The sequence below is a fragment of the Micrasema longulum genome, unplaced genomic scaffold (assembly GCF_059751315.1).
Source record: "Micrasema longulum isolate JH-2025_06_02 unplaced genomic scaffold, ASM5975131v1 h1tg001303l, whole genome shotgun sequence".
Taxonomy (NCBI): Eukaryota; Metazoa; Arthropoda; class Insecta; order Trichoptera; family Brachycentridae; genus Micrasema; species Micrasema longulum.
The window spans coordinates 51142-77993 of record NW_028278490.1 but is presented as its reverse complement, the minus strand read 5'-3'; the positions used below and the strand labels follow the sequence as shown (position 1 = coordinate 77993).

The 26852-nt window shown below is 32.5% G+C and overlaps 1 protein-coding gene across 1 annotated transcript in view; it reads left to right on the top strand.

Moving 5' to 3' along the window:
• LOC148275985 (synaptotagmin-6-like) overlaps positions 1 to 26615 on the top strand; it is a 41330-nt gene extending 14715 nt beyond the window's left edge. The window contains exons 3-4 of the mRNA XM_088234933.1: positions 21766 to 21937; positions 26414 to 26615. Coding sequence (XP_088091059.1) covers positions 21766 to 21937; positions 26414 to 26615 — 374 coding nt within the window. The remainder of the gene's footprint in view (positions 1 to 21765; positions 21938 to 26413) is intronic.
• Positions 26616 to 26852: the final 237 nt, after the last annotated feature.

The following is a 26852-nucleotide window of genomic DNA, read 5'->3' as shown; positions in this document are numbered from 1 at the left end:
GCATCCGTCTCGTTGGCAGACATTTATTGCAAATCGGGTTACTATAATCCAAGATAATATAGCTCCATGTAAGTTTTACCATATATCTGGAAAAGACAATCCCGCAGATTGTTTATCTCGGGGCCTGACTCCTGCTCAATTAATTGACCATCCGCTTTGGTTCAAAGGTCCTAGCTTTGCACGCTTACCGGTAGAAGAATGGCCGGTAAATAAGTTCGATCCAAGTACAGTTGAAAATCCGCCCGAAATGAAAACTAAAGTGATGACGTTTTCCGCTAATCTACCTAAACAAACATTATTATGTTCGCTCGCTTCGCGCATTTCTTCATGGCCTAAATTACTTAGAATCGTAATTTATATATTTCGCTTTATTAAAAAATTACCCGCCGAATTTGAAATATCTCATATGCAATTCGCGGAAACTGCTATTATCAAAGATTTTCAATATTTGCATTTCTCGGACGAAATCAAAAAGGCACTCGGAAGTAGAAAATGGTCGCCCGCTTTCCGCAAATTAAATGCTTTTATCGATACGAATGGATTGATAAGAGTAGGTGGTAGGCTGGGAAAATCAGACTTGCCCTACGATAGCCGGCATCCGATTATTTTACCTAGTCGAGGTCACATTGTCGATCTTCTGATTGATTATTATCATCGTAAATACCTACACACAGGCCCGCAATTACTTATATCACTTTTACGACAAAATTATTGGATTTTATCAGCGCGTAACATAGTACGCAAACGTGTGCAATTATGTAATATTTGTTTTAAGTCAAATCCAAAATCGCAATTTCCGCTAATGGCAGACTTACCCGCCTGTCGAGTAAATGAGGCCAAAGCCTTTTCCCATTGCGGGGTAGACTACGCCGGTCCTTTAAGTATCGTACCTTGGAGGAAAAGAGGTGTACGCAGTGTAAAATCATACTTATGCTTGTTTGTATGTCTAATCACTAAGGCAGTTCATATTGAACTAGCCTCCGATCTAAGCACGGAATCGTTTATAAACGCATTCAAACGATTTTTATCGCGACGTGGACCAGTAAAGGTTATGTATTCTGACTGTGGAACCAATTTCATAGGAGCAAAGTCTCATCTCGATTCTGTCTACACTCTACTGGAGTCTCGGGACTTTAATAATAAATTCGCGACAGAATTACGAGAAAATCAGATAGATTGGAAATTCAATCCACCGTCCGCCCCTCATTTTGGAGGAATTTGGGAGAGTAACGTCCGATGTGTCAAACTCCATCTCAATAGGGTGGTCGGAAAACAACTACTTACATTTGAAGAAATGTCGACAGTACTTGCGCAAATTGAATCAATTTTAAATTCAAGACCGCTTTCTTGTTTAAGTTCCGATCCTTCGGAACCTTTGGCTTTAACCCCAGCGCACTTTCTTACGCTGACTCCTCTCAAGTCATTACCCACTGAAAACACTTATAAATCTCTTACATCGAAAACGATATGTCGATCATTTAGTTCAATCGTTTTGGAAAAGATGGAAAAAAGAGTATCTTAATACTCTTCAAGCGCGTCAAAAATGGAACACAGACACAGATTCCATTCGGAAAGGCACTGTAGTTCTACTTAAATCAGATAATAGTCCACCATTCATTTGGCCGCTTGGGATAATCGAAGACATTTTTCCCGGAAGTGACGGTGTAGTTAGAGTAGTAAATGTCCGAACAAAAACAGGCATATATAGGCGTCCTGTCGTAAAGGTTTGCCCTTTGCCTAATCAATAAAACATTAAAAATACAGTCCACTTACTTATAATTAATTAAGAAATTTAGTTAGTTTTCGCTCTTTATGTTAATTTAGCTTGTTGTCATTACAACATAGTTAGGATTATTTGAATGCGTCCTTTCGTCGCTCAAACGCTCTATCACCTGCCTAATCAGGTGTTAATCTAAAAATGGAAAAGATATTCCATGATATGTTTATATGTAATTTATAGTTTGTTTTTTTTCTTTCATTATCGCGTATATAAACATACAGTTTTTTTTGTTGTTGTTTTTTTTTAAAGGACTGCGTTCTGTCAAGCTGGGGGGCATGGTTAGGCCGATTGAAAATGTGTCACAGCGTAAATAAATTCCTATGCCTGTCTCCTTTTCTCTCGCCCACTTGAATCCTGTCCCTTTTGCACCTTTATAGTTCTAATAACTATTGAGTTGATGATTTTGCCACCTGGGGTCAGTGTCCGATTTGACCGCAATCGAAGTGCATGTTTCGGTTGAAAGTTTCGCCGCTCGCTCCGCCTTATCGCCGCCTCAGCTAAGTTTGGAGAAAACAAGAAAATCAACTAAAAAGGTCAGTCCATTCACTCCATTTCCTTGCATCCATTTGCGCTGTGACATTTGCAAAATTTTATATACCTACTGCCGAGAACCAGCTCACGCATCGCCATATCATTTGTTACAAACATTCTAAATTTTTAATTTAATCTATTCGAAATGGTAAATAAACTATTATTGGTTACAAGTATTCTAAATTATTAATTTTATCCATTAAAAAATGCTAAACAAACTATTATTGGTTAAAATATTCATAGTTGCTAAATTGACCGAAACCTGGCGTCAGTAAAAAATGTGGGGAAGCGTAGAAAACGAAAAAATTTCATCTTGAAAAAAATTACATCTTGGCTGGTCTTTGATGATCTTGAATATTTCATTTGAAGTCATGGGTTTGAAACTTGGATTTGAAATCACTTTAAAGCCATAACCACATCGCCAGAAAGTTCTCAAAAGACACCCACATTACAGTTTCTTGATTCATTAGATATTTGTCCGTATGTGCAATCCCTTTGTTAAAGTTATAAATATAAGGATTAAATTGTAATCTTGATTCCTGAACTATTTGAACTGAATCAATCTGACTACCAAAAAAACGTATCGCTGGCCGTGTGAATAAATATAAGTGGTTAAAATATGAGTAAAAGGGAACTCTGTAAATCTCAACCAAAGATTAATAGAATGTCTAAAGACACTAGATCTGCATGAATAAAAGTAATTTAAAGCACTACACTCGAGATAGCCCCTTTTTTGAAGATCGCTCATGCGATTGCACCCGCTCGGTTCACATTGTTTCATGCAAAAAAGCTTAGACAAGAACTGCATTGGGAGATGCGTTCGCCACAGACTAAATTACAAAGATTTGTTGCAATATTTGCTGTGACGATTAGCAAATATAAACCGTTAAAATATGCTATAAATCAATAAACAAATACTATCTGAATCTCATGATTTCACATTTAACATGTTTGTACTTGAAGCCTAAGTTAGTATTGATTCGTGATTATATAATACAATTTCCTTAGGACTGAATCCACGTCGGAAGTTGGAAGTTATACGATCATGATAATGTCAATTGTGGCATATCCTGTTAATTAATGTTCACTGATATTGTCATACGATTTGAACTTTTATGCTTCGACTAATACCACGTACCTACATGGGAACATCAAAGTAGATAAATCATATTTTAATGACTTTTCGTAGTAAAATGTTCGAACGATAAACTTGTATTTTTTTCTTGAATTATTCTCTGATACGGTGAATAAGTATGGAGCTTTATGATAAAATCAATATTAGCATAAAATGAATATGATACGCTACCTGGGGAAATTTTCCAACTAAATTTGTTTATTTATTTGTTACGAAATTGGTTAGAAGTGATAATTATTTTTGATTTTTTTAACAATGGATATGTTTTTTTTTTGCTAAATTTATAATCTTATTTCCTTTTGACTTTTAATTTTCTCTATTTGTTTTTTTTTGTTGTTTAAGGTATAAACTAAATATAAGATTTTCATAAAATTGTCATTTGACTATTGTGTGGTTATGATGTCACATGAGTCTACATTGAATACAAGAATTGATACTTTATTTATCTCTCTCGTTTTTTTTTCATATAATGAAATCATACTTTGCCAAAAACAGGCCTCGATCAAATTGTTATTATTTGAGAATTATGGAAATGTGTGCGGGTCAAAGTCTAGTGATCGATGACACACAGGTGTCAAACGATTTTACCTTAAATATAGAGCAGCGACCAAAGAAGCAACTCAGAATTTTACATTGTGTACAATACATTTTATTTTGGAAGAGCAACAGTATTGCACAATAATTCTACATAAGACATCCGTCCACATAACAAACGAACAACATGGATTTCGGCCTGGGCGTTCAACCAATACAAATTTGATGGTGTTTACGAATTTTGTCACTAAGTCACTCGACAAAGGTGCTCAAGTAGACTGTTCGTACAACGATTTTTCCAAAGCGTTTGATAAGGTAGATCACCAACTTTTGCTTCTGAAACTTCAGAGGATTGGCTTTAGCGACATTCTTCTGAAGCTATTCACAAATTATCTTACAGATCGTAAGCAATATGTGTCATATGGACTGTATCAATCTGAAACATTTAATACCTCTTCAGGGGTTCCTCAAGGATCTAATTTGGGACCATTGTTATTTTTAATCTTTATAAATGATATTGGTAAAGTCATAAAATTTTGTAATTTTCTCTTATTTGCTGACGACCTAAAAATTTTTTGTGAAATACTGACTTCTTCTGATTGTATTAAACTTCAGTGTGACATTCAAAATATAATTCAATGGAGCAAACAAAACAAATTGTTCTTCAATGTTTCCAAATGTTTTGTAATGGCATACACAAGAGCATCCAAAACAATATACTATCGTTATCTCATGGACGGAGTAAGACTTGAAAGGGTTTCAACGTCCAGAGATCTCGGGGTGTTGTTTGATGCTCAGTTATCTTTTAATCTTCATATAGTTAATCTATGTAATGACTCCCTTAAAATGCTTGGTTTTGTTCTTAGAAATGCCAAGATCTTTTCTTACACTCAGATTTTGAGGACATTGTATAATTCCTTGGTAAGAAGTCGTTTGGAGTTTAGTTCCATTATTTGGTCGCCACATGAGACTCGATACTCTTTGATGGTGGAGAGAGTGCAGAAAAAATTTCTGCGCTATCTGTACCTTAAAGAGTGTGGATATTATCCTTGGCTCTTCCCAACTGACTTTTTACTGGGAATGCTAGGCTATCAGTCATTATGGAGGAGGAGGGACGTTCATTTGGGTGTTCACTTTTTCCAGTTGATCGGTGGTCGCATACATAACTCAGAAATTCTGATGGATGTAGGTCTGTTCGTACCTGATAACTATCTTCGACAAAGACAGCATCGATTGTTTTACCTACCGCGATGCAGAACCAACCTGCCAATGGTTATGCCGGTTGGTAGGGCAATCTTGCTACTTAATCGCATCGCCTCGGATGTCGACATATTTCACGACAGTGGGCCTTCCCTTAGGAAAGCACTTTCTAACATTTAATTTTTCTTTTTACATTTTGTTATATTATTTTAATAACATAATTATCTACTGTAATTTGTGATTTATTATTGTATTTAGAATGAATTGGGTCTTTTTCTGTAATGTTCTAAATATCTGAATAAATAAATGAAATAAATGAAATGAAATGAAATAAGAGCTGTAGTACATTTACTTTATTCCCGCCACGGAGATATGAAAAACAAAGGAGCTTTTGTTTTTAAATACCTGTATTTCAAAATATCTCGTATTTTGGTTAATATAACCCGACGTTACAGCACCGTTTGCATAGTGATTTTTTAACAAAGTCTTAAGAGTTAATTCTTTATAATACGTTTTTTATTTATTTAATCTTTGGTTGAGATTTATAGAGTTCCTTTTTACTCATACTTTAATCCCGCCACGGAGATATGAAAAACAAAGGAGCTTTTGTTTTTTAATACCTGTATTTCAAAATATGATTTTTTAACACAGTCTTAAGAGTTAATTCTTTATAATACGTTTTTAATTTAACTGACAAAATTTTGGTTTTAGGCAGAACGTTCATTATAATTTAACATTGATTATTACATAAATTTTCACACTCTTTTTTTATGGTTATCTGTTTTTGGTTTCATTTTATGTTTTTTCGTTTGTACCATGTGTATTTGCTGTACTATTGTTGATATCCTAAATAAATCAAATTAATATAATAAAATTTATTAGTTTTCTCGTGAAGGTTTAAGAAAAAGAGATAATCATAAAGTATTTTTTTTTTGCACCACAACAGGCCAGGAGGCCCAATTACAGTGGTGAATTACACTACAAAACAACCAGGCTTGAGAAAAATCACATTTTTAATTTTTGTGTTCTCACCGGGAATCGAACCCGGAACCTTCTGTGCGTGAGTCAAGCGTCTTGACCACTACACCACGGAGGCCGCCTATTACAATTCAATAAGACCACATATGTTTTGTCACTATTTTTTACACAGTCGCCCTCTTAAAATGAATGATTAGAATATTGAGTTACTTTAAAAATTATGCCTTATGACCACGTTTTATGTATCTTTTTTATCGACATATTATAGTAATTATATATTTGTTTATATGTTTGGTTTTTTATGTGGAAAAATATGTAAATTAAATACAAAAAAATCTTTAAATTTTTAAAATTAATAATTTGTAAATCTGCGGTAAATTTCATCTTTTACGAGTATAAACACTAATATTTGAGCACCCATCAGTAAACTGTTTGTATAGCGGTTAATTAGGATGTAAATCTCTTTTTTACGTTTTTGATCAAATTTTTTTTCTGAAATAAATACTCGCTCTGTGATTTTGAACAATGTTACAAATATTAAGCGCTTTCTTGGAAAACGACTAACCAATGACGTATGAATTCAATCGACTATTTTTTATTTAATAACGAATTTACGCAATACGGAGATTATCTTTTTATTATTATTTAATTAATTATTTTTACTATCATAAGAATCGATTCAATAGTTATTAGATACAGATTTACTATGCATATAAAATATCAGGATTTTTCGGTCCAAAAATGCAAAAAAACGTTTGTGTCTGTGAATTATTTTATCAATATATTTTCATGCCTGAGCAAGAATTCACTGTTGTTAAATATCATTTTAAGTAAATTTGACTCGAAGCAAGTTCTCGTGGTTAAGCTTACATTTACTACTTAAGTGCTAACTACCTACATACATATAAATGGAATCGGGGAGGGTATTAACCAAAACACACGAAAGCGCTTTATTCTGAAAGTGTCCGGACTTGCCAGTCATTTAAATAATTTACACGACGTATTATAGATGTTACTTAACCCTTTCAGCTTCGAAGTTTTTAATTTTTTTACATTTATAGAATCATCTGCAAACGTCAATGGCGTCGCGGGTTCGATTCCCGCAAGTTGCACGAAAAAAATTCCATACAATCTTTTCCCTCAATCAAAGTTTTTTCTTCAATCAAAGCTTTTTCCTCGGTCAAAGTGTTGTGTATTTTTCATAACTTTCTTCCATATTCTCTCTTTTTTTTACTGCAGAGTCTTTAAAACATAAGCTTAGCGGGTTATTCCTTTTTTTAATGGAACAAGTACCGTTTCGACTAATATGATTAACGGCGACCCCGTGGCTAAGACGCTTTTCTCACGCACGGAAAATTCCGAAATCGATTCCTGGAAAGGTCACGAAAAGCTAATGTGATTTAATTACGCGATTGGGCTGTTGGACTGAAGCGGCGCAAAAATAAAATACACAAAACACATAATCAACAACGTATAATTATAAAACTTGACAACACACGTCTTTCATATTTTCCGTTTCTCACTTCACGTTTAAAAGCCGTTTATGTTTATACTCGGTATTTTAAGTCCCTAGTACAAATGGCAGCCATTTTTCAGTCTTGCGTTTTTAATTTAAGTTAATAACGCTCGGTAGTTGCGTCATGACTGGGCCGCATTCCATTTCATTCCCAGTTATTATATTATGATTAAGGCAAGCAAGCAACAGGCAACAGGCAACAGGAAAACTTCATCCCCTGGCAAAAAGAAAATTAACTTTGCAGATATTTCAATAAAGATGGAGTACTTTTTGTAACGGAAATCTAGGCATTTTAAGGACTCGGCCATATTTATTACTATTTTTTTATTTATCAACGTACCTACACAAATTGTTAAATTTGAGAAAATCATCATCATCATCATTCTCTCTCTGCACGTAATGGGGCATAGGGCACTGCATCAGTACACCACCCGCAGCGTATCTTAATAATTTTTATAACATGAAGGTAAGATGATCAGTCTTAGGCTTCGGGTACTATGAAAGGGACTATGAAATATTCCAGTGTAAAAACACCCATTCGAATAAATATTTTACATTAATCATGTCAGGAATCGAATCCGAGACCCCTTGTATGGCAGGCAAACGCGCTGACCATCAAACCAAGAGGCCGACTTAATTTAAGAAAATTCATGGTAAAATCAAAAAAAATATTTTATTTCAAAAATGCTTAATTATGATTTTTCAAAATACATAGATAAAACAATTGATCACCTGCGTGATTTAATGGCTAAAATGCTTGTTTAGCTAAGCCACAAAGTTCCGGGTTTAATTCCTTGTGAGAATACAAAAACTAAATGCGATTTTTCTCAAGCCTGGGTATTATTAGTTGTAATTCACCACTGTTGATTGTTGTGGATTTTAATTTTTTGCACACGACTACATTTTGCTTCATATATGGCCACCCTGAAGATTTAATATCAAATAAATACGAACAGGTTTAACCAAACATGATTTTTATTTAGAACATTATTGGGACCTTGAACATTACCCAAAACACTTCATTGTGTTTAATTGACCAAATCCTATTAGTTTTTTTTCCGTTTTTTAAACAGTTTTATACATCATTTTACGTTTAATAATCAGCGTGGCCATATATGAATCAAAATGTAGTCGCATGGAAAAAATAAAAATCCTGAAATTAACCACTCTCTAGGGCAGCCCTGGCCAACCCGCGGCCCGCGGTCATGTATGACGAAATAAGAAAATTAATAGTAGCCTTTAATTGTCGTTTTAAAGCACTAGTAAATTATGAGAAAGCATTTGAGTTGATATTTCCACTGTTTCAAAAACCTTACAAATGGAATAAATCAACCTACAGTGCAATATTGAACTAAAAAATATGTACGACGTGATTCCATAAATTTTAATTTATAGTTAGTACATAACCCAACAAAATGTTCTAATATAATATGTTTTATTCAAAAAAGTGCCTTTGAATTTACATACGTTTATGAAACTTTTTTCCAAAATAAAACATAATAAATATTAAAATAGGGGGTCAATAACAGACGTAAATCCGGAAAACCAGTTAAGGTGTGCAACTTCAACTATTGAAAAAGATTTAGAAAAATTAATTAAGCGAAAAGCATCTGAAATCTCGCACTGATAGAAGTGGTCATTTCATCACGGTTTCTCTACATGAGGAAGTACGGATATATCCATGACTTTATCCCACTGAGTTCCTCCAGGGTATGCTTGGTTACCGCAGTTCGAAGACCAGAAGGAATGTGTATTTAACTACGCACCTATTTCGATTGTTGCGCGGTATTATTGACAGTACTGAAATTATGCGGAGCATTAGCTTTTATGTTCCGGATAATTACCTTAGACAGCGCCAGCATAGACTGTTTAACATTCCAATATACAGGACCAACCTGCCAATGGTTACGCCTGTTGGAAGGGCTTTCTCTATGTTAAACAATATTACTTTGGACATTGATATTTTTCACGTCTCTGAGGGAGTTTTCTGGCTATTATGTGTTATTTTTATATTTACCTTATTTTACCATGTTGTTTGAATTATTTCTAAATGTATGAATAAAGATATTCCATTTTTTAATGTACATATATATTAATAAATAAAATTGAAATTGAAAAATTGAAATTTTTATTTTTATATAAAATGTTTTTTTAATATTGTTTGAGTTATGTGTTTAATTAGTAATTTTGACTACCAAAAATGTTTATTACTGTACAAATACATTTTTTTTTTGGTTTAATGTATGTTTTCTTTTCACATCTGGTTGTAGTATAGTTTTTTTTTTCACAAAATCCCTGATTGTACTTAGAGACTACCTCTTCATTCATTTTTTTTATAATACTTATAAAAAATCAATAAGTATGAAATTCGTTGTAATAAAAAAAATTAATAATTTTTGTATAATGTCTGTATGTGCGGCCTTTGGGGAAATTTTAGGTCGTCGATGCGGCCCAGGGTGCAATTTGGGTTGGCCAGCTCTAGGGGGTAGAGAAGATTCTGTTATGATGCAAAAAAATACGTAAGAATTAAAATTAAAAAAAATAGCAATTAAATTAAGTAAAGAATAAAATTCTACACTATTATAGAATAGTGTAGAATTTTATTGCTCATGGGAGCACAGGGGGGAGTAAAGGTGGTGAAAGGGTAAAAGTCTACATTTACAGACCTATTTCTAACCTTTAAATTCCCTTCTCATAAGTGTTTTTATATTTATTCAAATATCTATAAACCTTTTTTTTAAACTTTATTAATCGAGTCTTTAATTTTTTTATTTGCGAGATTTTTGCATTTCCTTCTTTAAAAATTTCTTCGTCTTTATTGAGATATCTTTCCTCGCTTTTATTTTTCCGACTGTTTCTTAGGGGTGCGATTTAAGCCATTGTCTATTTACTATGAATACAGGGTGAACGGCGAGGTGACAACAGGTGGCATGGTATACAGCCTGATGATTTATAGCCACCCCATACCACCCCCGCCCCCACAAAACATCCCCTAAACCAGACCCAGATAAGGTATTTGTACGGCCTTGGGAATATTCCACGTATTATTGTGGACTCCGCAGGCTTACATCACCACGCCTTGTGTCACTTGGGGATTGATATCTTTATATTTGGTAACGCGTTCATAAAACATAGCCAGACGTCAAATCAATTTCTTGCGTATTTGGTTTTCACTTTTTCATGTTTTATTTATTAATTTTTCGCTAAATAAGTATAACAAAACTGGGCTTATTCATAAAACAAAATTTGTTTAAATTATTGTCACATATATGCAGATTCCACTAGTGACAGACCGAAACAAGATTTTTAGCAGGAACTGAAACTAAATTTGGGCTTCCGCTCTAGTTTCGGCAGAAACCGAAACATAGTTAAATACTCAATGTTATTAAATATTTGTATATAACCACTTACTGACTTTTCTACGTCTACCGGTTCCGTGACGTACTCGTTTCTTCGTCAGGACCAATTGAACGTAGTTGTGCAGAAGGCAGCCAGCCATAGAAAACTGAAACTGAAATAATAGCACCTTATATTAATTTATATATGTAAAACATTTAAGTTTGTTAGTGAAAATTCTTGATGGAAGTTCATTGTAATTTATTATATAAATAAAAGACGAATCAAAGAAAGTTTTCTAAATTTGTCGATTAAAGTATCACTCGTCTTTTATTTATTTAATTAATTTATATATATATTATTTTTTTACATTTTATTTTGATGGATTACATTTCTGGTTTTGTTTCGATGCATATTTTGTTAATTGTTTTTATTAGTATTTTATGAATTGTTTTTATTAGTTTTACATTATTGAATGTTTTTTTTAATATTTTATTTTAATAATTTTTATTATTAATTGTAATTAAATACGCATTTTATTCATGTTTGTTTTATTATTAATTCGTACAATTTTTGCATTTTTTTTCAATTTTTACAATAATTTACACTTATTTAATCATTTATTTTGCTCATTTTATATAAATATGTATTTAGTTAGTGTTTACATGTAATTAATGAAAAATAAGTAGTGTCCATTTTTTTTTTATTGTTTCAATATTTATGTGTATTATGTATTATTTTTCATTGTTTGTAAACCAACTAAATAAACCTTTGTAAAAAAGGTGAATAATCAAACCTTCACAACAGTTGGAATGTTTTTGGCTTAAACAAATGATAAACAATGAATACATTTGTTTTTTATATTACAAACAAGAATCTATTTATGTATTTGACCAGATTTTTAAAGTACCCTTAAAATTTTCCTAGTGCTGAGGGCATTTTCTGCAAATTGACAAATGCCGTTTTTGTGATCGACACCATTTTCAGAAGGTGATTAATACAGTTAGCAGAACATCGAATTGACCTTACTACACCTGAAAACATTAATATCTCTTATTTTTTTTAATTGTGGACTGTCTGTTTTCTGCACATTCAATTAAACCAACAGTGTGTTGGTTTTTGTAATATAAAACAGCTAAAACTTAGTTTTATCTTTTATTTAATCTTCGTAGCCAAGATTCAGACTTAAAACTGAAAAATATTCACTGTTAAATCGTCAATAAAAATACAAAGAAACCACTTACGTGATTAATTGTCTATATTTTTTTTTTTTTTTATTTTATTGAAATAAACGGCACTTAGTGCCTTTTACATATTAGTTACAAATACAATTAAATATACATACATGTAAGCATAAGTAATACAGAGCATTTAAAACAATATTATTAATTAACAAATTAAGAAAGTCTAAGAAATATAAACTATATAAAATAATAAAATATTACCAACTGGTAATAGAATTATCAATAAAAAAAGGATAATTTGGTATTAGAAATACTTTGAACCAGTTGAAAAAAAAACTAAGAAAACAATTGTGAATAACATAAAAAAAAAAAAATGTTTTATTATTAAAAACTAATATTTAGGTAAATAGTATATGTTTATGTTTAAAAATATATAATGATGTAAAAAAAATGAAAAAGAGAAATATTTTTTACTTATAAATTAATTCAAGAAAAGAAACGAAAAAAGAAAAAAAAAACACTAATAAAGAAGTTTAAAACAAATTTTTAACAATAGTAACAAATAGTTACCTAGAACTATTACCAATGAAATAAATAACACGGTTATAAAATAATAAGTGTAGATATGTATCAGATATTCATGAAGCTTGGTTCATATTTACTGAGATTTTAATATTAAAACAAAAGCTGTAAAACTTTATGCCTTTCTTTAGGAGAATTTTTTAAAGGAAAATTACATGTCATTTTCTTTCAAAGGTTGTTTTACACATCGACATCACCGAGTTCAACGTACTTTCTGTTGTCAATTATAATTCCTAACAGAAATAAAGAACCACCTAAGGAATGTAATAAAAAGTCTACGCATCTACAAAAAGTACGTCATTATATACAGTAGCGAGCACTGAAATGTTTCCAGACTGAAAATATCAGTTCTTTTAAATCATATTTTTTTGTTGTGATTTCTTGATAGCTTTTCAGTCCAAATTATACCACTTTACCCTCCCTGGCGGGTGAAGTGAACTACCTGGTATTTTAATGGTGAAGTGAACTTTTTGCTTATATACATTTCTATAATCAGTATAATCCAAAAACCCTTTTTTATCTTTTTTTATATACAAAACAGTCGTATTTATAAACATATTAAAACAGCTTGAAAAAAACAAAGGCATAAAACCCTAGACATAGACGGCCTGAAAAACTAGAAACACTTAAACTTACCCATAATCTAACACAAGGTTACATAAGACGATGACATCTCGCTGTCAAAAGTAATTGATATACCTACATGATCACAACACTACCACACTTGTCCAATGTTAATCACTTACTAACCGAACTTTTTGTATAGATATTTAATATGTCTGTAATTTTTATGCGGGTTGGGAAGCATTTTTCTGCAGACAATTTATTATTTATCACATTTAGATTGGTCTGAACAAAAAAAACATTTGAACCCCAGGGGGTATTTCAAGGTCCTCGAGATCCTCACCAACCGAGGCCCGAGGCCGATCAACTGAGGCCCGAGGGGCCGAATTCTCTAGCATGGAACAGTCGGCGATAACCGACTATTGCCTGCTAGTGAGATATAAAAACTTTTGCGTTATTTATCTACATGAACTTACATTACCCGATTTTCCAATTCATTACTCTCATACTAAAGTAAAACAGCTCAAAGAAATTGAGTTTTAAAGGTCAAAGCTGCGAGTAATTTTTAATACAGAGTTGAGCAATGTTCATTAGTTACCTACCATAATATAAGGTATATACTTATTATTTTTATTATGTATCATGACATGGACACGATACGAGAATATCAGAACAATATCATGTACAACCTTCTAAAACGAGACAAGGACAGTTGAGACTAGTAAACCGGAGACTGAAATTATACAATAAACTATCAGACAAAACTAAACAAAAGACTCAGACAACCTTTACAAAAGATGTTAAAAATATTATCATTAAGAATAGAATATGAATTTAAAAAAGCACAAATATTTTGTAAGTATACTCGTATGTAATCCGTAAGGGTTTATAAATGAAAAAAAATAAATCAAAAAATACATTTTTCGAAAAATTTTCTATTCAATCCGACGTGCGTCCAGCTCAAAATATTTCACCGAACTTATAAGTAAATTAATATTTTTTAGAATTATAACGCCGCGGCGCGGTCTGGCGTATGTCAAAAATGTATGTGATGACAGGCGACTCTGGCGTTTCAAATGTGACTGAATTACAGTGAAATTTTTTGCATGTAGAGTATTCAGAGTATTCAACTTATTTTATTTGGGGTTGTAAAATGTTTTTTTAATAAAATGTCAGTAACCGGCGCACGGGGCATAACAGAACATGCATTTTCGTGAGCGTTTACTTAAGTTACTTCATGTATACCTCATGGGATTTAAAAAAATGTTCTTTGAGATTTCAATCAATTTAAACAGACATATCAAAAGTCGGAATAATTTGCGTGCGTGCGTGATAAAATGTATTAATGTAGAACAGTGATCGCCACACGGTAGCTCGTCAGCTACCGGTAGCTCACAGAGGCTTTGTTGGTGGCTCGCGTAGGATATTAAATTTGCCTAGTAAATTTTATTATTTAACTCCGAAATGTGCTAAATTTCAATGAAATGCATAAAAATTTCCCACTGTAATATAACGATTTGTGCGTACAGACGAAGTAAAATACGGAAGCGGTCAGCTATGTATTACGATTGATGCGAACTGCGTCATACACTTTGCCTCTCTCTCGCTCATTTGTATCACCGCTTCGGTTTTTAATTAGGGAGTGCACCGTACGTCCTTATTGTTTCGCAATGTTTGTTATGAAAATTTTCAAGAAGATGGCCCTTCATCAGAAATGGAATTGATAGAATTTCAATTTGATTTGTCGCTTAAGAGTGTTGCCTCAACTATAGAATCTGTATGGCCTTTCGTCCCAAAAGAAAAGTATCCAATTTTAGTTGGAAATGCGCACAAAACGAAGGCATTGTTTTGTCCTACCTACTTATGTGAATTAACGATTTCTACTATGAAGTTTGTTAAGAGTAAATATAGAAACAGACTCACAGATTTACATCTTGATTCGGATGGAAGTGATAAGGTACTCACCGAGAATTGAAAAAATTGTGGAGGAAAGTGAATGCCATTCTTTTCACCAATTATTTTTTCACATCTATTTTCAATTATTATTTGTTTATAAATAAATATTTTATGTTTATTGTTAATCTAATGTTCTTATTTATTTAAACTATTTAATATAAAAATATTATGTATGGTAAGATGAGGGCCGATGATAAAAAACTATAAAGGATGAAATTTGTATGGGTAGCTCACCAGACAAGTTCAGTTTCTAAAAGTAGCTCACATCCTTATTGAGTTTTGAGACAAAAAAAGGCAAAAAAAGAGTGATATGGTGTTCTATCTTCTCTGCCTACTTCTTTAAGTACCTTAAATATTTACCTAACTATTCGTTTAGAATTAACAATTCAATCATCAATAATGTTGCTTCTTTTGGAACGATGTGAGGTGATTTTTTTAATATCTGACGCTAAATATATTTTTTTTCATCGTTTAATTTTGTTTCAATATTAAAATTCAACGTGTGTATTTAATTATACGTCATCAATATAAATAATTGTGGTGCGAGTGACACAGTTTTAAATAGTGTATTTGTTGCACAAAAATCCGTAATTGAAATAATACTCGAGAGTCCCGATACAGATATCTACTGAAGAAATATTCCACAAATCACAACTTATGACACCAAAACAATTATACGCTAAAACAATACTAACTTATAGATTCAAAAACTACTCTTACTCAAATGAAAGACATAACCCCCACAATACATCACATACAAATAATATAATCACTAGATCCTCAACACATAGACAACTTAAACAAATACAAACTAAAACCACTTTCGGACAAAGGGATTTTGAGTATTATTCAATTAAAATCTATAATCTACTTCCACTATCTATTAAAACAATTAGTAACACGGAAATGTTTAAAAAGGCTTTTAAAAATGGATAGTGGAGCTAGGTAGAAGTAAAATGGATTGTCTCATTCGCCCATACCAATATTGAATCAACTGCTCCACAAGTGTATAGCTTATGTTAGGTTTTTGTTATTTTCATTGTGTGTTTTGTAATATAAATAATATTGATGGATATAAATACCTTGTTTTTAAAACTGTATGAATATTTGTTAATTATCTTCGTTTTTTAAGGTTAGTCTTCTTTGTTTATTCTCAAAATAATTTTAAAAAGGTGTTTTGTTAAGTGTCCTCGGCACGGGAAACCCCAGTGAGGTCACATTATTTTTATTATTAATTATAGTTTGTGAGCAAAAATATGAATAAATACATAAATATATTCTAAATATTAAAATTGCTTTTTATTGCCAATCAACATGTCATTCGAGTATGTTTCATGATAGACGTGTGCTAAGCGCGCCTTTGTGAAGGCGAATGTTCTCGTTAGGAAGATGACTGTGTAAAATTCTTCCGTTTTCACCTTTTCTCATTCCGATTTTCGCATTGCCTACATATTGCGCGGGAAACATTTTGACAGTTATAAATGCGGGTCTTTTTGTCGGAATCTCGATTGTTACGGTTATTATTCACGGCGATACGGTGGCGTACGGGGGAATGTGAAGCAGCATTATGAGGGCGGAATAAAGAGAACTCTCAAAGGCCGGATGGAGTTTTGGAAGAGAAGCGACAGGATTCAATCATCACACTTATACATACTAATGTATACCTCACTAGTGATGTGATGTTCGAATAACACCTCACTAATAATGCTCGAATAGTTCGATTACTTGTCTTATCAAATAATGAAGCTAAGTAATTAGATACCATTTTGTGTCCGGGCGGCATATTCTTAATTACCCGACTCGTTATCCGTTCGGGATATTTCGAAATCCACTCGAACTGGCTTCGTAAATAGCAAACGTGTTATATGGAGATATCCGACGCGTTATCCACTACCCCAGTAATAACCGAAACAACCCAAATTCTTTTATAGAACATTTACGGCGTAGCCGAGATACTACTCTCTCTCTCTTTCCGATGGCGCTATAGCCCATATCGAGATTTGGCCTCCTGCAACTTTCGCCTCCAACTCTGTCTGTCCTCAGTCGCCGTCTTCCAATTTGCCACCTGGAGAAACTGCGCTGCATCCTTTCCGCCGAGATACTACAGTGAAAACGAAAACGTTTATGTTGAGTGACGTCAGCAGGCGTTTCATAGGACCGAATTTGTGTCCTTGCGAAATTGAACCGTGCTAACTAATGACGAGCGTCTGAGCAATTCCGAAACATCCCGAACGAGAGATGTATTTCCTAGTAATTCCCAAGCATCCCGAATAGACAAAACTTTGGATATTTATGAATATGTGTCGGGGCGGATAAATAATACTTATTGTTTTGGTTTTAAAAACAGAACCTTGAACGAGCGTTATCAACTCGAGGGCTGCTCTTAGGTAAAAAAACCTTAAAAAGAAATCGAGTGAAGATAAATCAGCCTCATAGTGCAGTGGTTTGTATGTTCGCCTACCACGCTTAATATGATGTCCAGTTCTTGTATACAAACATTTGGACCAACTCAAAATATTGTAGTTAAGAATGTTCGTTCTTCTGCCAGCTTTGTCGTGGTTATAATCCGTTGATATAATTTAAACAATATATAATATAATGTGATCCATGATTACTGATGATTCTAAAAAAAAAAAATGTTCAGTTTCAATATTATATTACAAAAATTACCGCCACTTGTTTATTTAAAAAGTTGTTAAGAATACCAAATAAAAATCTTTTTTATAACCAGTTATCATTGTAAGTTCAGAATTATTGTTAATTTATTTTATGAATAAATTCGGTATTCGCATGTTTAGACATGTAGATACTATTATGGCTAGCAAAACACCCGTAGCAAATATATGTATTACGTATATGGTGAAATCTGTAGGTCTGTTACCACTGTATCTGTGTCTAAATACTTTTTTTATGAAAAACAGTTCTAATATCGGGAATACCCCCCCCCCCTCCCCCACACACCCGTTTTCTAGGCGATTCTTGTGTTCCTCGCAAGATACTACTATAAGATAAGACTTGTACTATATAATCTGTGGATAAGATACATGACTGGCGTGTTTTGGAGTCCATGAAAATCTCAAAGGATGCGTGTAAACGACTTCACGTTTGTGTTTCTTAGATTTATAGGCATAATAATGACAGATCACTTTGTTTATCTAACGTAAACTTGAATAGATTTAAACGTTAAACGTCCTCTTTAGTATAAATGGAAAGCAAACGACAAATAAAGGATTTTATTCCATTTCATTTGAATGGCCCATTTAACGTGTATCGTCCCAATCCACCCGCCCGATAAAATCAGGACGGGTGGATACTTATTTATTATTTTATTTTTTCGTTTTATTTCTTTGGTGGAAATCAGGTGGAGGTTAGTCGGCCTCGTGGTGTACTGGTGTGATATTTTAAACCTTCTCCACGCCCTAGAAAGTGGTTAATTTGGGGATTTTTATTTTTTGAATGCGAATACATTTTGCTTCGTATAATGGCTACACTGATGATTAACCGTCAAATGATCTAGAAAACTGTTTAAAAAACGGAAAAAACCTAATACGTTTTGGTCAATTCAACCTAATTAAGCGTTTTGGATAATGCTTAAGGTCACAATAATATTTTAAATGATAATTATCATGTTTAATTTCACGTGTTCATATTTATTTGATGTTTAATCACCAGTGTGGCCAGATATGAAGCAAAGTGTAAACGCGGGCAAAAAATTAAAATCTACAAATTAATCATTCTGTAGGGGAAAAGGAAGATTCAATTAATAAATAAAATCATTTTAAAAAGTCAATCCATCTTATGTTATTTTATTCAATTTTATTTATTCATATATATGTACATTACAAAATGGAATATCTTAATTCATACATATACATAGAAATGATTACAATAATAAGATAAAATTAGGTATATATAAAAATAATACATAAATATACATATTGTCCAGAGAATAATATGTTAAAAAAGTAAAAGAATCTTGAAACGAAAAACTCCCTCAGAGACGGGCCGGGAGGATTTTTGCTGTGGTGTGAAAACGGCCATAGGACCGGACCATAGTGGAACTATAATGCAAAATACACGATGTATATAAATTCTAGATTATTTCTTTTACAGTGACGCATAAACGAAAGTGAAATAAAAATAAATTACTCCAGTATTTTATATTTAAGTAATGGAGGAGATCTAAAGAGACTCCAAATAATACAAAACAAGGCGATGAGGATAAGATTAAGATGTGGGAGACGAACAAAAGTTAAGAAAATGATTCAACTTCTAGATATCACGACAATTGATCAAAGAATCAAATTCAATGTTTCCAATGAAATAAACAAAATTATTAAAGGAATAGTTCCGAGATATTTTCAAAATAAACTAAAAAATAATGAGTTCTTTCATAACTATGCAACAAGAGGATCTAAAAATATAAGACTGGAAAAGAAATCAAAAGCAATGTCCCAGAACTGCCTATGTACAAGGGAATACAACTATTTGAGGAAATGACAGAAAGCATAAAAAATGAAATTAATGTAAATATATTTAAAATTAAACGTAAAAAGTATATATGTGAAAAATATTAGGTGATGTTTAGTGTAAATAGTGAATATAATTAATGAAAATGTACATATGAAACAGTAAATATTATAAATTAGGATATTAAGTGTATAATAGTGATAAATAATGTTAGAATAACTATAGATGTAAATATGGTGTTGTAAATATGTATTAGACTATGTTAATCATAGAACTAAATCAAATAAATAAAAAAATAAAAAAACTATGAAAAGAAAATCCTAGATGGTTAATAAATAAAAATGACTTTTGTTTTTTTTTGTTTTATTTTATTTGACACCTGCGTAAATTAGCTAATCAGTAAAAAGGGTCAACATATCTTTCGAACTTTTCTGCACAACTTTGGAACTTTTGGCCTTCGTTAATTTATATTACTCACTCTAAACATACTGACGTATTTATATTTCAAAGTACGGAGAAAGTAATAATCCTAGAATTGGCAAATTCAAATTCATACCAAAATATCAAACTAATAAACTTCAATCTGTTTTCAATGCAGCAGCAAGGCTTACTACGGGAGTAAAAAAATATTCTCACATCTTCGAGATTTGCACTGGTTAAAAAGCTCCAGAGAGAATAAAATACAAGCTTTGCTGGGCAGTATTCAAATCCCTTCATGAAATGGCTCCAAAATACCTATCGGACCTTTGTATTAGGGAAAATACATGTCAAAGAAAATCTACTCTTAGGTCAGCATTTGATTCAGGAAGAGGAAAACTTATCGAAATCCGGCGCTCCCCAAACACTAGATTTGGAAATCGTGCTTTTGCCGCTGCCGGCCCCTCTGCCTAAAACCAATTGCCTTCAAACTTACGAATCATCGACAGTTCCAGTCAGTTCAGATCCCAACTAAAATCCCACTTCTTTAGACTATCATACCCTCAATTTAAAATCTGGAAATATAATATATCACTTTAGTTTAGTTAGAATGTAAGTTTAGGTATACAATTGTAAAGCGCCCTTGAGGTGATTTTTTACAAAAATGGCGCTATATAAATCAGCCAAATATTGTTATTATTATTATTATAAAAAATACACATTTTGAATATATGTTAGCATTTCTTATATGTATAACAGGGCCTCCGGTGAATACGTTATTTATAATTAAAGTTATTTTTTAAGTTATTCAAAACATGTCATAAATATAGTGAAATGGAATAAATTGATGGTAGAATTCATGGCAAGTGATAATACATAACAGGGAGACACTTTTTTGCCAAAATAAAACTTTGATCGATGTTTAAAAATATGATTTTACGGGGGTTGCGACGCTAAAAAAAATAATAACGATGGTGTAGAGATTTTGGGTACTTACGTTTAACCAATTCAGCAAGCATAGCTATACGAACTTTTAGATATACTCGTATCTAAAGAGTCCTAATCGTATCATTTCATTGATAATATCTTATTACGGGATAAAACACGGTAGTCCGCTTTTTGCTGTTTTGAAGTTAAAAATGCAGAAATTATCGCAATAAGCTATTTTCTACGTGAATAAAACACAAAAGTCTACTTTCGTCATAAAAATGCTTTTTTAGGTTGAAATAAAAATCTGAATTCCACTTTACTTCAATGTAAAAAACATAATTTGTCACAGATATGCTATTTTAATATAACAGAAGTATTATTATCAAATTTATAATTAATAAACGTTAAAAGTTTTTTCTAGATTGAAATTATTTCATTTGGTTCAAAAGTTATGATGGATATCGCAAAGTTTCAGAATTTCAAAATAATGAGCTCAACTACGAATTACGGTTGGAAAAAATTGTATTTTCTTACATAATCTAACCTTACATAAACCAATCTTTACCTACGACACAGGATGAGTTTTCGTCTGACGCGACACCTACCCGGTAGCACATACGAAAAATTTGACTATTTTTATTATTATTTTCAGATCCCTATGTGAAGGTGTACCTTATTTGCCAAGGCAAAAGAATCAAGAAGAAGAAGACGACTGTCAAAAAGAACACGCTGTGCCCTGTTTACAACGAAGCGCTGGTATTTGATGTTCCCGCCGGAAATGTAGAAGAAGTTAGCCTGTTGGTCAAAGTTATCGACTATGACAGGTAACACACTTTTCATGAATAATTAATAAATACATTTCTTTTTAATTTCACCACCATAGAATTAAGAATAGTCCAGAAACCGCATACGAGCATCAAACAGAAGGCGACTAAACTACTCATAAATGAGTAGTTTTACGTTTTGACCCATTAGTTTCTTTATAGACGTCGCTCAGTACGCAACTCCTGATTTGAATCCAACTATGCCGTGTTGTGTCCTTTTAAAGTGTAGAAATGCTGCTAGGATCTTAAAGAAATAGGATGGGATCACATTTCATGTGTAATTAGCAACGGAATGTGTAAGTAGCAAATACATTACTTTTTTTTTTTTTTTTAATATTAGAAAAATAGCTGAGTTGCATACATACAACTCATCAGCAGGTTCTTATAAATTGCATCAAGTGATTATTTACACTTAACCTACATTAACAATAATTTTACTTGAAAAACATTACATATTACATTATCAAAAATTAAAAGCTATCACTAATACAAAAAACTTTTTGCCATTAACCATAACTTGAGCAAACGTCTCACTCCTGTATTTAATTCAGTATTTTTAATATTGTTTAGTAACATGTTAAATATTTTAGGTATACTGTATTGCAGTGTCCTTTTGCAATATCTAGGAACAGCTAGCCCTTCCATACTAGTAAACCTGGTGTAGTAATCATGTACCAACTTGTGTTTATACTCGGAGTGCGACGCATGCTGACAAATTAATGTGTACCAAAGTAGAGCCCTAACAGAAAATTTATTTACGGATTTATACATCAATGATATTGAAATATTGTGTCTCTGGCGGTATACATCTTTATGTAGTAGCAATTTGATCCTAGAATTTTTGCAAAGTTTAAATAAAATTAATATTAGTTTCACTGATAACCCCCTGGAAGTTATAGCGTATCGTATAATTGATTCATCTTAAAAGTTGAATTATTTTTCCATCTGTCAGATTGTCGAAGAAATCAAAATGGACATTTCTTTAGTGTTGCCAGGGTAGTAATTTTTTTTACCCTACTTTGCTCATCTAATGAGAGAGCTAATGAAAATTGAACCTAATATTAAACAACTTTGTGGTGGACATTTGACCGACATTATCTTTAAAACATCAAATATTATTCAACATGATATAAAAATATCCGTTTTATGTAAAATATTTTTTTTTAATATTTTAAGTTCAAAGTTCATTAATTCAATTACTCCTATTAAATGGCCCATTACTTTTCTACTCTGTTGTGTCAATCAATATTTCCGCGTGCACAATAAAATTTTAGAGAAATTAACAGATTGCTTTTTTTTACCTTACATTTGTGTTATGATTATATTTTTTCCCATCGTGCAACATTACGCGGTGACATCACGAATGCGACATCACGAATGCGACATCACGAATGCGCGCGGCAAAAGTGGGGCATGGTGGGGGAATTTTTGGACACCGTCTGATGTATTCAAATTTGATTCTACGCTCCTTCTGGACTATTCTTAATTCTATGTTTACCACACACATTTTTAGAATGATGATTATTTATACTGTTACTTGCTAGAAAATTCGGCTAATTTAATCGGCCCTACATACCTATCGTATAGACCTGCAGTCTGATTCTAAGTTCACGATAATTTAACACGAGCTCGTGTTAACAGGGGTGCTATTCTGAACCACTCTCGTGGCACGTATTTACATACACGAGATAATACGGCCACGAGAGCGTTTGGAATACCAGCCCAGAATACGGATTTGAATTTACGTTCGAAATAAAGCGCGGCCTTGTTAATTTCCGCGTTAACTTGCGATAGCACGGACTCAGAATCAGACCGCTGGGGTGGTATTCTGGATCTTCTCTGCCTAGGAAGTGATTAATTTGAAGATTTTTTTTAATGCGACGATATTTTGCTACATATAATGGCCATACTGATGATCAAACGTCAAATAGCGTTAAAAAAATGCTTCAAAAACGGAAATAAAACTAATACGGTTCGGTCAATTCAACTTAATTAAGTGTTTTGGGTATTGCTTAAACCCGCAATAATGTTTTAAATGAAAATCATCATAATAAAATAAATAAAACAACTTTATTTTTGACCACTAATTTTTATTTTCTACCGACCGGTTTCAAAGCAAACAAGCTTCTTCGTCAAGGTTTACGTAACTAATTAATTGATTCCTTTTTTTTTATCATGTTCACTAAATACTACACGTGGACCCAATAAATCAATAATAAGAAAACAATAATTAATAACCAAATAAACAACATTTCTTTTAGTCCTCTCCTGTCTTCGAAAATAATGATATCAAATTACCACCCGTGTAAGAAAAAAATTACTTGATTTATTGGGTCCACGTGTAGTTTTTTTACGTTTAATCATCAGTGTAGCCATTATATGAATAAAGGTGTCGTCGTATTGAAAAAAAACTTTAAACTAGAGGGTAGAAAAGATCCAGAAAACCACCCCTGGGATGATATTTTGAACGCAAGAGCGCGGGTAGAAAACGCATTTACCAAATACACGCTAACAGAGCGATCTATTCGCGCGCAATTCCGTTCAGAATACTAGCCCGCGGGTGGCCAATTGATTAGACCTGAGGTCTAATTTTCACTGTCGAGAGTCCGTGCGATCTACCAATCGTTAGTTTTATAGTAAACTTTGCCTTTGATTTAATTGCTTTTTTTATATGATGCATGCAATATGATTAGATAAGTGACACAAAATACGCATTTTTAAAAATTCCTTTACTGTATGAAAAAACACAGGACAAAATTGAAAATAATTCTGAGTAACAACTTGGTGTGAGCATCTTTTGCTAGAGTGGCAAAGTCAGGTTTTAAGTTGGATGTTGGATATTGGCAACCTTAAAGAATCCAACGTATGAGCGACTGTCATGCGAGAACGGTGCTTACTTTTAGTTTATTTTGATCCACATAAATATGCGGAACCAAAACGAGTGAAATTGTTCGGTAATTTTTAAAAAATAAGTGCATTCTTCATTGGAAACCAAAGACCCTGACCTTGCTTTCAAAAATATATTACAGCGCAGTGTAAGAATTTCATTTTTCAGTGAAATATGATCCATTCGTAAGCGCCTTAATATCATTATTAAACCTTTACTGATAAATTTGACAAACTGCCCAATTTCTTAGCCTTATCACGATCGACAGACTTAATAGCCGCGATCGACTGGTTGGCCACCGCTGGTATAGACTATAGACCACTTATTGTTCTTTACACATCCTTGAGATCTTTTTTTGTAATAGGGAAATATCACTTTTTTTAAACATTTTAAAAGTAATAAAGGTCTATGAAATACTGTCTAATAAAAAAAATATTTTTGTTACTTATTAGTAGCATAAAAATTACTTTTAAATTTGTAATTTTGAATTCTCGCAAAAACGGCCATTCCATTGGCCACGCCCCTAAAGCTAGGGTTTCCTAGGACAGCGGTGCCCGTATTTTAACGGCCGTAGTGAACGGTGATGCAGTGGACAGCCGTTGTAACGTCGACTAGAGAGTGGTTTCCTAGGGAAATGGTGTTGATAACACCGTTAAAATACGGGCACCGCTGTCCTAGGAAACCCTAGCTTAATACGCCACGATTCGTGTTTATTTGTTGCTGACCATTCAAATTTGTTTAAAACATTGTCATTAATCTTGACGTCACAACTATGAAGGCCGCCGTCACATGTCACGTTTTTTTTTGTGATTTTTAAAAAAAATATTTCTTTAATTTATGTATGAAAACATTTCTCTACAATATCCGTATTGATTTTGAAAATACAATTTATTATTTTAAATACATTTCATGTATTTTCATCAGTATGTGATATTTCCTTATTTTAGTCAATTTTGCACTTACTACTTTTGATAAACCGTTTACCAATTTTAAAGTATGTTTATAGGTATTTGATGGATTATTATTTTATGGTATCATTAGTTACAATATTTGGTGAATTAAAACCTTCTTGAGAATGCTGCGTTAAAACAATTAAAGGTCCGAATTATAAATTGTGTTTTGATAAACGTTTGATATTTTTTCATAACTTATTTTTGTATTATTTAATTTAGTGCTCACTGTTATTTGGCATATAATTTATCACTTTAATTTCTTACATGTTTTTGTATTATTTTCTATTGATTTCAATGATGCTATTATTTTGTATATTTAATTATGTATGTAACTAAACTTGTATAATTTATATTTTAATATTTAAATCTGTTTTTTTTTTTTAAGTTATCTTCTTTGGAATTTTATTATTTATACTTTGTTTTTCTGGATTGTTATTCTATTGCATCACATGTTATTGTAATTTAATTTATTTTACTATGTACTTTTAATTGTTAATTATTATGGTTTAACACGGGCACAGCCTAAAAAGCCTTAATAAGATAGTGAATATGTAAACAAGTGTAATTTTGAAAGAATAAATAAATAAACAATAAAATCTTTCTTGCCCGTCCACAAATGTTTGTCCACTGTTCTAGGATCGGCTCCAACGAGTTGATGGGCTGCACGGCCATTGGCTCCAGCTATATTGGAATAGGACGCGACCACTGGCTAGAGATGTTGGACAATCCGAGGAAGCCCGTCGCCCAGTGGTACCCCCTTGGAGAAAGTGTGCCAGGGAATCTCCCAGTTAATGGAAATGACCACCCCGTTAGCCTCAGCTGCCTGAACGGCAGGTAGGAGAAATTCATATTATGTATTTGTAACGGTCAGTGTCGGAGGACGAATAATTGAAATGTTTTCAAGATTGTTTTGAGTATGTCAAATATTTGGGCATTTTACCTACTTGGCAACGGCTGAAAACTGTTTTTCAATTTTATAGGCAGAATGATGAATGTTTAACAGTGCGTATAGTGGCCACTTAAACCAACCAATGACAGGACATAAGCCCTGTGAATGCCTAAACTTCCATATTCC